At 48.9% G+C, this 12807-nt stretch overlaps 1 protein-coding gene across 3 annotated transcripts in view; it reads right to left on the reverse strand.

Moving 5' to 3' along the window:
• Sbf (SET domain binding factor) overlaps positions 1 to 12807 on the reverse strand; it is a 94815-nt gene that overhangs the window by 51020 nt on the left and 30988 nt on the right. For all 3 annotated transcript variants that reach the window (XM_077702807.1, XM_077702806.1, XM_077702805.1), the window contains exons 2-6: positions 6992 to 7395; positions 5943 to 6045; positions 5282 to 5398; positions 4111 to 4243; positions 3800 to 3908 (exon numbers count right to left, since the gene is read on the reverse strand). In XM_077702807.1, coding sequence (XP_077558933.1) covers positions 3800 to 3908; positions 4111 to 4243; positions 5282 to 5398; positions 5943 to 6045; positions 6992 to 7395 — 866 coding nt within the window. The remainder of the gene's footprint in view (positions 1 to 3799; positions 3909 to 4110; positions 4244 to 5281; positions 5399 to 5942; positions 6046 to 6991; positions 7396 to 12807) is intronic.

Genomic DNA, 12807 nt, shown 5'->3' on the forward strand with positions numbered 1-12807 from the left:
ACATTTCTGAAATGCAAGAAGCTGAAGAAGCTCTAAGTTGCCGAGACAAAGGGAGCGAATATGAAGACAGCCAGGGCTGGTCACCGCAACGCAATGCCCCGCCGGCGAGCAAGTATACGGCAGCTGCCCGGCAGCGCCTTCCCGACGCCCAACAGAGGAAGAAACGGATTGTAAATCGGAGATCGTCTGAGAAAAGTGAGCTTGATACAAATGAAGTCTGCACAATTCTAATAGATCAAGCCGCAGGCGAAACACGGTCCCGACCCAACTGCCGTGGCTTGTATTGCAGAGATTTTAAGTTAAACAAAGGCGATCCGGCTACATTACATGTACGATATCGAGCCTGTCTGTAAGACTGGTACCCGAGGAACAAGCAGAATCACCGCAAGGCTTCGTAGATACGACGGAAACTAGAAGGCACTGCAACAAAAGCATGCTTGCCGTATGTATTGATGGCCTAGTTTGACATGCTTACGTGAGATTACTTTGCACGAGGATGCCATCTGTTGCGGCAGACAAGAGGTAAAATTCCAGCTTCATGTTTTGAAGGTCACTAGTTCGGATCTCCTTGAGGGCGTTCTCCCGTTTTCTTTTTATCATCACACTCTCTTTTTCTACTGCCATTGACGCTTTTGACAACTGAAAGCAAATATTTCAGCAGAAGAAACGCCCCTGACTCAGGCTGCTATTGATTCTGGTCTTGGAGGTTCAGCTATCAACACCGAGAGAAACCCAGAGGCAACACGGCACTGGGCACCATGTCTTCACTCCATGTAGTGCAGCCCCACGAACATACGCCATCCTGCCGCGCAAGAAAGTTCGCTCCACACGGCAAACGCGAAGGGATAAGCTGTCATCGGGGCGCTGCATAGCTGCCAAAAAATTGTTCACACCCTGACAGGCCCCGACGACTGCATATCGCCTCGCGTAGGCCTGTCAGGGTGTGAAGAATTTTTTGGCAGCCATGCAGCGCACTGCACATAATTGATTCATTTCTGGCCCCTTCATCAAAATATAAAAAAGAAACTAGCCGCTGTTGGCAACATTTCGCTCACCAGTAATAAAAATGAAGAGGCAAAAGGGGGCTACATTTGGCAGAATGGTTAAAAGCAAGGTTGGCAACATTGAGTCTCTGGAAGAGCGGCTACCGTAATTACCTGATTCTAACACGCACCTTTTTTCCGGAAAAATAGGCCGAAAAATCGCATGCGCGTTAGAATCGGATACGAAACCGAAACTGCCGAAACAGCGGGAATTTCGTCCCACCCATCGCCATCGCCATCTCAAGATGGCACCAAAGGCTTTAGCAACATGGAGGGAGACTTCCTCCATGTTTAGCAACAATTTTTTGAACGGAGGAAGCATAAGCGCCTATGGTTTTCTATCGGCGTTCACACAAATCATCAAATCGTTCCACTTGCGCACTTGATAACAGCAATGGCAGCAGCGGCTCTCACGCGTTCAAAACGAGCGGTCGGCTGAAGCGTGCGGCTCTGGAGAAGCTCGCGGGATGGGTGTGCGAGGCGTGGGCCACGATCCCATCGACCGTTCGTTGAACGTTCGTTCACAAGTGTGGCATCGCGAACGCTCTTGGCGGCACCGAGGACGAGATGTTGTGGTCAGCGGAAAGCGAAGAGGAGTGAGACGAGTGAGATTACTTCGGGAAATAAATCGCCCATTTCTCCCGCATTCGTTTGTCTGGGTTATAAAGTTCCGTGCGCGTTACAATCGGGGGTGCAAGTTTTTTTGTTTTTCTGCCAGGAAAATCGGGTGCGCGTTAGAATCGGGGGTGCGTTAGAATCGGGTAAGTACGGTATTTCACAATGCCAGCAAGGACACTGTAGTGCTTTCACTGCGACATGAATTTTTATATAGGTGGGAATCATTATTTACCTGGCGCCGGCACCCTGCTAACAAGAACAAAAATAATAATAAAATTCTGAATATTAACTTTGATACCATGTACTGAAACCAAATTCGTATACTAGATGTATGTTTTGGCCCTTTTCCTTCACGGTAGGTTTTTGTTTTTTCTTCTTCTATCACAAAGGCAGCCTAGCTCGATCAGCACAGCCAATATACCCCCTGACAGCGCCCACCTAGCACTCAACACTGCTGTTTGAGTACCAATTTCCTAGCTCTCAACTTCACCACGACGCCTCGCAATGCCTGCGTTGTGGGGATCATGACTTTCACGCGAACCCCTTTTCTGGCTAACGTCCCCTCGCGGTCGGTGTTGCACAATTGTGCGCCTCGCTCTAGCAACGGGAACCATACGGGAGGGCGCCAGCGACCGGACGGTTTGTTGTCGTCCTGGTGGAGGCGTTGACCCTTTTCCCCTCTGCCTTACCCGAGAACCAGTTCTTCCTCGATACTAGGGCCACCGTAAGGCAAAGTCTGGTGGGACGTAGCATGACGAGGGGACGCTCTCTTGTCTTGGGGATCCGGTAGCGCGCGGACGTTTCGGCGCGCTGGGGAACGCGCCACAATGGGACGCGTGCGGACGAGCTGGGAGACTGCAACCGCGCCCGCACTCCGCCGCGCTCTGCTGCTCCGGTACGCCATCGGTGAGTCGAACCATCTCAATCTCTAGCGTTGTTTAATGTCTCGCTCCCAGTGTTACCGTTATGGCCTACGATTAGTCTGTATGCAGTGTATTTGATTTGCACTTCGCAATAAATGCTGCCATTGATGTTTTGCCCTCGCCGCCTCCTGCCTCTGTCTGTCTCCGCAAACAACGGACCCGTCCGCAGCCGGCGCTCGCAAGGCATGTTTGCTGAGCGCGGATGGCTGCGGGGTGGGAAATCACTAGTGTGTAAAATGTAGAATTCCACAGCGTTTACCTTTTACCGGGTGACCATAGGCCCGCCTTTGCCGCTCACAATTCAGCGATAATGGTTGCTCTACCCTCCCAACCTCTTCTCGTGAATGTTTTGAGTTTTCGACAAGACACACAGAATCCGCCGGCTGCACCCACTCGATTCTTGAGTCTAAAGTTACTTCTGGCTGGCCGTAATGGCTGCCCTTTTATCAAGTTTCGGTTTGGAAAAGAGCAATTTCTGATCTTTGTTTGCAATGTAGCGATGCATATTTGAGCCCTTAGATTTTGCATTTAGCACGTATTAATACCGAAAAACAGTGCGTTTAAGGGACCGAAAATTTTGTTGCAGTTGGCCTTTCACAGCACTCTTAGTTATAAGACACCCCACTGTCCTTATATGAACATTATGAATACTTCATGCCTGATAATGTGTGCCAGCACGCTTTCTTAAGTAGTAACAGCCTTAATTTAAAGGCGTTATTAAATCTCTGCTTTCTAAGTTTTGAGCATCTTATTTTAATTTAAGAGTAACACATTTTTCTTTCGGGACCATATACGTATTTAGTTCATTATAAGCTAGTGCCTGCTTAGCACAGATTTCACTGCAGCCTTTACTGGGCAAGAATAATTAAATTTTGCACAAAAAAAAATGTCAGCAGTCCTTTTGCTTCAAAACTACACTGCCTTCATTTCTCTTGAGGCAACAAAAAAACACTGAAAATTGCGTAAATCACAATATGTCCCCATTGGTATCACTTTTATTTATTGTGTGCTTAATTTGACGTTAAAGTGCAACTGAAAACGACATACCAATGCACCGCAAGCAGCTATCGACTAGCCTCACCGACAGTTTCATGGAAAAGCATAGTACTCCGGAATTGGGGACAAATCAAATTACTCAGCCCAGCAAGTTTCGAGCTGCTGAATGCTGTTGATGGCACAGCATGCACGAAATGCGGCGGCTGAAGAGAGACTGACCAGTTCGGCCACTTCATTGCGCAGGGAGGAGTGGACGCCCATGATGAATGGTGTCGGGGTGCTCAGGAACTCAATCAGGCTTGCCGGGAGTAGGGGTATGTACACGTGGCTGCATCAGGGGCGATTGCACATCAGGCAAGGAAAACTGTCACAGGCTTCATGCGGGGAAATAAAAAGGGAAGAGCTGCAAACCTTGTCAGTTTTAGACTAGCACTTAAGGCGGACAAACAACGATAAAAATCCAAAATGGCCACGCAGTGGCTAAATTGCGGTACTGCCCAGAACAAAAACTGTCTCCTAAAACACTTTACCTGTATTTAAAGGGAAACATGAGGCTAGTGAGCGCTGAGCAGGCATCGTTGAGACGGCAGTAGCTCCGAGAGTAGAACAAGATCTTCAGCTCCGTCATGGCAGCACAGAACAGTGTGACAACATTGTGAATACCTGCGGGACAAGAAGCGCCCCGTCGTCAAAGGGCTCCCACTGCTGCCGTGGTTGCGTGTCAAAGAAGGTTGATTTCAGAGGGGTAACATTTTCCCACACACTTCAAAGAGCCAGAAATGAGAACCTCAACAAACAGTCAGCAGAGGCTAACATGAGTTTACACTTTTAATTCACAGCTACTGTCAACCTATGTACATGTACATAACCTGCCACCGCACCAACCTACATACCATGCTGTTCTTTAAAGAAAAAAAAAAAACATCTGTGCATATTCCCTGCACAATTTACTGCATAATGCAGCCTTACAGTATTCACAGAAAAAGGGTACCATGCAATTTCATTGAGTTTACTAAAGTGTTTCCACCCGCCATTAAAAATGTAGCCCTATGCATAACCGCTGTACAGCAAGGCACGTATGCCAAGTTGATTACTTGTAGATAGCTGCTAGGTTGTAAGAAGCTCCATCTCCCTTCTTGTCCAGGGCTGTTATCTGATTCTCTTAAAGGCTCTCGATTCCACAAGGCCGCACTTGACCTTGGAACAGTAAGCGCACTCGCTTGCGTAGATAAAGCCGTGTCCAAGACTAAACAGCAAACCTTCCCTTTCTTTTGGCTTCCAATAATAAGGAGGCTAAAATACAGCATAACAGGAGAAGCTGGAATGACGGCTGTGATGAAGAAGCACTCATCATGGGACAGTGTGCGCGGCGGTGACTGGCACAAAATTTGAGTATAACCTGCACCATTCTAAGATTTGCAACTTTTAGTGCGAGCTATACACGCCAAAACATGGTGTGTTCTCTTAAGCATGTTTGTTACTCTTCTGGTGACTGCTACTCTTTGTTGCTCTCCTCGTGTCAAAAAACAGTCGAATAACAGTAGATGTACATTGATTACTCTGGCAAGGCACTAAAAGCCACGAGACTTCGCAAAGAGACCGCATCAGAGGTACTGCGAGGTCAACAGTGCTTTCTTATCACAAAGAAATCCCGAGCCAAATTGGCAAGTGTCGCTAGAGTGTGCGGGCTGTCCCTCTCACCTAGCTGCTGGAAGAGCTGGTAGACGATGCAGGAGGTGATGGGAAGGACCGCACTGAGGGGAGGCTGCAGGGCCTGCCGGTCTCCCGCTCCAATGGAGAAGCGCACCTGAGGTCCCCCTGCAAGTGAGAGGAGGCGGGAGAGGCCCAGGGGCACACATTGCGGACACTCGACGGGCCAAAAATCACCGCAAGCAAGGTACAGTACTGGCAAGCTACTCGACAGTCCGGACAACATGTTTTACAAAAGCCCTGCAGTGGGTATCAGCCATCAGTTTACTCCAATGTGAGGTGGCTGTCAGAAATAATGGGCATTTTGTGCCGCTAGGCTGCCTCATATCTCTGTTGTGGCTGATCGCAGAAGAGTACATGAAAGAGCCATAAATGTAATGTGTCACCGTGATGACCATTACGCTGAAACCTTAACCCATACAGATTAGGACTATGCAATGAGCAGGAGTTAAATGGCTTGCCTTGCAAGGGAAATTTGCCCCGTGCACTTACTGTTTGCCACAGATAAGAACAGTCAGTGTGACAATGAGTTACATAAACAGAAGACAAGGAAGCACAAAGAAAGAGGGCGAATATGAAATGAACAAAACAAGGGCTAGGCACGGAGATGGGTACGACAGTAGGGCTGAGGGAGCCAGTAATGAGCGGTCACCTGGGGCGGGCACTTGGACACAACCGAGGATGCTTCCCACGAGGGTCTCAATCGGGACTTGCAGATTGTCTATGTACACAGTGTAGATGATCCCCAGGCAGTTCTGCACCCAGCACCGGGCAAGGGGGAACAGAAGAACACACAAAGAGCAATGAGAGAGCATAATTCAACGCACTCCTCTCTCGTTTTTAAACCCCTTTGACGTTGTCTACAGATCAGTCATAATTGTTGCTCATCCTCCAACACCAAAAACAAGCATTAATCAATGTATGACATAGAACACTTTGCATAATGTAGTTCCTTTTGGTTAGCTCCATTTGACTTCTTTTTTTAACCTGAGAATGTTGACATGCCTCACCGTGTTAATTCTTAGTCATAGAGAAATGTCACTCGAGATTTGATTGCGCTTAGAAACAGCTGACATTGCCATAGGCAGTCAATGTAAAAACACACATGCAGGTACAAATGAAACAGGCAGAAACTTAGTGAAGCTTCATATGTCTAAAAAAAAGTATGCATTACTGCAACTCCATTGTTCTTGTCTGGCACATTTTTGTTTTCTAAGCGCACAGAATACGGAATAGGGTCAATCCTTTAAGGGGAATCGGCGAATACCCAGAACGTGAGAATGTGAACACAGGTAGCGAGTGTACTCGCACACCTGCAAAGAGGCCACCCAATGACAAGAAGGCTAACCACATACATTAATCAAGACACCCAGTGACAAGACGACTGACCCCATAGATGCCCCAAGCCACTCCATTGCAAGCCAGCCTACCTACCCCCCCATGCAAACAGGCCACCGAACAGCAAGACGACAAGACACACCGATTCAAACAAGCCATTTGGGGACAAACCGACCAACCGTCAAACAAGCCACCCAATGACAAGACGGCTGACCCTACACATGCAAACAGGCCACCCAATGACAAGACGGCTGACCCTACACATGCAAACAGGCCACCCAATGACAAGACGAGCGACCCTTCATGACAGGAAGACAAAGCCGCCAGTAATCACACGAGCCACAAAACCATCCGTCTGGTCACCTTGAAGGCGGGCACGCAGTCGAGCCTGGAGACGAGCACGAGGCACTTGGGGGCGTACATGAGCGAGTGGTGCTGCACCAGGGTGCCCCCGTTGCTGAGCCCGGCCGTGTGGCTGGCCGCCAGCTCGTCCTGCTCGTCGTCCTCATCCTCCTCGTCGGGCCGCCGGCGCTGCAGCGCGGCAGGCGTCAGCGCCACGGGTTCGTTGAAGGCCAGGCAGGCGCAGTAGTGGCGCTGCGCATCGATGTCTGTCAGGACGGCCACGAAGAAGCTGGGCTGCCGCCGGGCCGTCACCAGGGCCCATCCCTGGGGCTGGCAGAAAGACTCGATGCCCTCGATGAACGGCGTGTCCTGCCAGTCCTGCTCGGGGAAGCGCTGCTCGATGCGCCCGCTGCTCAGCCCACTCCCTGCATTAGAGGCATTGGGAAGTGGTCACTCGACTGCTACAGTGCCACGAGGTGGCCACTTTTCTGATGGAGGCGAAAAGCAAAAACGCCCGTGTGTTCGAGCTTTTGGCACACGTTAAAGGTCCCCATGTGGCCAAAATTCATCCGGAGCCCTTCACTACGGCGCGCCCCATCGCATGTGTAGTGTCGGCGTGTTAAACCCCACAACCAATCAAGTCAACTGCTATAGTGCAAGTAACTAAGACCAGGGATTTATACACCCCCAAAAAGATTCCACAACCACGAGCACCCTGCCTAGGGATTTATACACACCCTCCTAGGAGTACTTCCGACACTCCCCAAAATCGAAATTCTGGATAAGCCCCTGATTGAGACACTCTTAATGGCCATCAAAGTGAACTCCATGAACTCCCATAAGCCTGTTCCGAGTGGCGAATTGCCTCCAAAAGCACAATTTATTCATTACACAATCACTCAGCCCCAATGTAGCAGACCCGTTCTAATATTTCTATGGCAAACAAGCACCTAAAGGTTCCAGAGTGTCTGGAATATTGCCCTTGAAATTATGTAGCTCCAACAAAAAATGTCTCCCTAGCTGTGGGATGGAGTTGTGCAACCAAGGCTTTTGCAGGCCAACCAGCCAAAGTAACAGCAAACACCGGTTCCTTATGAATAAAATGAGAACTACAAACGCCATATATAAAACCTTAAGAGCATGACGTTTCATTCAACTTTATCAAAAGGAAATCAGCCTTCCTATTTAGTGTATGTTTGAACTTCCTGCAAATAAACTTTAACGCGAGAGCCACACATGCTTACCACAACTAGAATTTACTGTAAGTCAACTGCGCTTTTTTGTGTGTGCTCGGAAACAACCTATTCTACTGGAGGGTCAATAGGCCATTAAATAAGCTACAGGTTGTTAGACATGATCGGCCAGCGCTTTACAGAGTGTAAAAAGATGCAAGCGGTAATGCAGAAGGCAACATGATGAGTTGAGTGTTAAAGGGGCCCTGAAAGGCATTTTGAGCACACTAAAAGAACTAGCGCAACCGTTAGATTGGGTCGTCAACGTCCTCTGTGCCAAGTATTACTCTTGTACGCGCAGCGGAAAGCTCATACTTTTGTTGCAAAGTTTGTCGTTTTTTTCTCACCCTTCCCTTCGTGTTTTTGGGCGCCGCCATCTTCACATGTCTACATCATCGATTCCCAGATGTTCGTCATGAGCTAGACATCCTGCTATTGGGCGGCTTTTTCACGCACTTCCGGCAAAGAGATGAGTCGTCTGCTCAGCGTCGGCTCGCCGGCTGATCTGCCAGCGGAGTGCTTGGGCATTTTACGACAAACGAAACAAGTGTAAAACAAACGCTTAACCGTTTGTATTGAATGCAACACGGCCATAACACGACATGGATATTCTGTTACCTGAGTACGTTCCATAAAGAAAGCGTTGAAGCCCCGTGGCACTTCTTTCGTGCAATCGCAGAGAACGCCCTGAGCCGAATGCCCGGGTTTGACGCATACATTTTATTCAACTTCAAAACAATCCAGAGATGCGTTTCTAACGAACACAACGTCACAACATGCGTTGAAAGTCTGAACCACAATTGACAGAGGATGGGTTGCCTCCTGCCCGTCGTAAATTCGGTACTCACCTCGCGCGCGGTTTGCGGGGACGAACAGCAAGTCACTTAACTCTGGCGCACAAGCCGATGGCTTTTAGCCACGCACACTGCACATACCCCATGCGAGGTTGAGTCGTACGTCGCACGAGAAAGATAATCCAGACCATGGGAAGCACTATCCACCCGCAGAAGCACAACGTCGCATTTCATCGCGAACAAAGGCGTCCACAACACACACACACCATCGCCTCCTGTAATGCCAAACGCATCTCGCACTTCCCAATGGGAGTGAGTGGTACGCCTGCAGTTCCCACATGTCGCGAAGTGGGGCCCCAAGCTGAACCGGGATCACGCAACCGTAACTGACTTCTGGAGCGGTTTGTGCCTTGTTACCAAGGCAACCGATGTTTGAGATTGTCAAAGAAATGGCGCTCGCTCCAGCGCTAGAAAGCTCAGAGCCGCGACGGAGCATGTTTTGCCAACGTTGCCGCTCTCCACCACGCGTCGCCCCAAGCTGAACTGGTCTAAGGTCCCGACCTTAAACTGGTCACATGATTGAAGCGTTTTGTGCACGGGTTCTGTATCGATTTAATATGACTTCTTCACATGCCGCCGGCAGGAATTACCACCGCCGCAAAATAAGACCCGGCACCAGCGGGGCCACATCTGATACGGCGCTTTTTGGATAAACAGTGCGCGGTGCATCAAGGGAACGAGCGCACGGCCCTCCTTGTGCGGCTGCGAGTTCGCCGCCGATAAAAAGTCATGTGCCGCCAGCAACGTACACCGCGAAACGGGAAGGCCAGGCCGCCGCATACATGCGGCCAGATTTTTCGTTCGCTTTTCCAGCCTTGAGCGGAGTGCATGATTCATGAGGTCTCTTCGATTTGGCCTGCACTTTCTGCATGAGTTCAGGATGAGTTCAGCCAGTTCAGCGCAGGCGCCGCCACTGCAGAACCGGTCCTGCACTTTTGTCGTCTGCTTCTGCACCTCCTCCCTGGGAGGTGCAGGGAAAGCGTGAACTCATCCTGCACTCTCTGCACCGTCGGTAAATCGAAGAGAAAAGTGCAGGCGCCGCGCGCTGCACTCGAAAATCGAAGAGACGAGTGCTGCACTACCTGAATGAGTGCAGCGAGTGCAGTAAAATCGAAGAGACCTATGGTGTCAACAAAGCTTGCCCGTAGCAGACGACAATAGCGGAAGTACGTCACCTCTGCGGAGCGCAGCATCATGGGAGGCAAGTCTCGCGCGCCGTCAACAGCGGAGAGTAAGTCGAAAGGAGGAGGAAACGCGGAGCGACGATAATGCGCGGTTTTTGATTTACGATTTCTCAGCTAATACTCATCGCTATAACATAATTCTTGCGGGAGGAGATTGCAAATACATTGCTTTATTTGGGTACATGTACATCCATGCATCGGCGGAAGGTATTTCAGGACCCCTTTAAGCTATATATATATATATATATATATATATATATATATATATAGACTGGACACATGAAAACTCGCACAAAGCGCGAAAAAATAAGGTAAGTAGAGACAGAGACACACGAGAAAAACATTAGAAAATAAAAATAAAAGTTTACTGACGTTTCAGGAAGAAGACTTCCTTTCTTCAGAGTACAGAATAAGTTGGTTTCAGGGTCATATACACACAGAAAATGTAGCAAGGGCGAGGGCAGGGCAAGGGAAGGGAGGTGGGCAGAAAAAGGAGAGAAGTGGAAGAGGGGGAAAAAAGATAAGAACCTACAGTAACGCGGTACGAACATGAGAGCCAAACAAGAACAGAAACAGAACGAAAAAAAGAAAACATTAACAAGGTAATTCCCCCTTTCCCCCGTGGCAACAGGGGTGAAATAGGGGTCAAAACAAGATATGCCCATGCACGCATTTGACATCTGCAAACAAAAAAATCACAGTCACGCGGAACGAAAACGAGAAAACAACAAAAAAAGAGAAAGAAACAGAACAGCAAAAAAAAATTAAAAAGGGAATTACCGTTTCCCCCCTTGGCAATAGGGGCGAAAGATACGGGTGAAAACCAAGATATGCCAATTGCACGCATTTGGCATGGGCGTAAAAAAAGAAAAATCACACTGCAGTCGCCTGGTACGAACATGAGAAGGAAGTACGAAGAAAAAGAGATTAACAAGAAAATTGGTATTTTCAGTATCCCGTGGCAACTGGGGGCAAGAGAGGGGTCCAGAGAAGATATGCCCATGCACGCAAAAGGCGCACATCTGGCCATACACACCCTGTTCTAAGAATCACAGTAAGGTGATTGAAACATGAGAGTACTATACTTGGCTTCTGTTGGTGGGAGGCAAGGGTCGCGCTCAAAAGCAGTAAGAAAGGCAGTTTCGACAGGAAATGAGTGTACATTCGTATACAAAGGGCAGGAATAAAAAATTAAAGGGTCAAAAGAAGTCATGAAAAGAAAGATAACAGATGGCAGGTGCACGTGTATGATGCGCACCGGGCGGTACACATCTGGTCGGCACATGGTACAAGTTCAGGGAACGCCGAGGCAGTCAGCAACGAATATCAGCAAACAGCAATGCAAAACAGAAAGGGGAGAGGAAAGAAATCACACACGCTCGCGTGCACAGAGTATCAAAGCTAACCATGGTACCGCAGCCTTCTAACCAGAGAACAGAATGTCCAGACTTTCTGGTCAAACTTGGTCTAATGAAGCCACTGTGCTAAAAAACGCGGTGCTAGCCCGAAACTATAACCGTCTACGGAGGGTCGCCAACTGATGGGGGAATATCATCGCGGGAAAGAAATGAACAGGCATAACACTATCCTGAGAAACGCAGCTAAAATTTTAGTCGGAGGAAAGACACATCAATTTCCCATCACTTTCATTGATGCCAAACGACACTGACTTAAGCTTATAGATGAGGTAGGACTCACGAACCTCGCGATTGTGATGCGTTTTAAAACTGGATTCAAGAATTGTGGCCTTCAGTTGTTCAAAAGAATGCCCAGGGGCCGAATTCTCTAAAACGACGAGGCGTCGCTTTGAAACGACGGGGTAGCGCCATGCAAATGCATGTGTTCTGGGGTTGGGGCCGTCGCTTTGGGGCTACCGGCAAGGGTAATGACCGCAGAAATGCGCTGTGCCAAGGGCGCGAAGCGACAAGTGAAGCGACGGGGGGGCAGTGGGTGTCACTTCGAGCCCTTGCCACAGCGCTTTTCTGCGGTCATTACCCTTGCCGGTAGCCCCAAAGCGACGGCCCCAACCCCAGAACACATGCATTTGCATGGCGCTACCCCGTCGTTTCAAAGCGACGCCTCGTCGTTTTAGAGAATTCGGCCCCAGGAGTGCTAACATGCTTTGATAGAGGCAAAGAAGGGCAGGTTTTTGCATGAGAGCGGTGATTGTTAAACCCCAAACGGAACGGTGTTTCAGTCTGGCCGATGCATTGTTTGCCGCAGAGGGTGCATTCCAGCAGGTATACGACATTGGCGGAATCACAGTTAAAGTTCCCTTTTACATTAACATAATAGTTTGAAGCTGTGCTGGCGGCGCGCTGTGCGGTGGTCATTTGTGGGCATACCTTACACCGTGGTTTGTCTTTTTTTCGTTCTGTTTCTTTTCTTGTTTGGCTCTCATGTTCGTACCGCGTGACTGTAGGTTGTTGTTATCGTTTTTTTTCCCCCTCTTCCACTTCTCTCCTTTTTCTGCCCACCAAATTGTGCAAACTCTCCCTTCCCTTGCCCTGCCCTCGCCATTGCTACATTTTCTGTGTGTATATGACCCTGAAACCAACTTATTCTGT

This window comes from Haemaphysalis longicornis, unplaced genomic scaffold (assembly GCF_048455015.1).
Source record: "Haemaphysalis longicornis isolate Haplotype H1 unplaced genomic scaffold, Haemaphysalis longicornis Haplotype H1 scaffold_3, whole genome shotgun sequence".
In the NCBI taxonomy this organism is placed as follows: Eukaryota; Metazoa; Arthropoda; class Arachnida; order Ixodida; family Ixodidae; genus Haemaphysalis; species Haemaphysalis longicornis.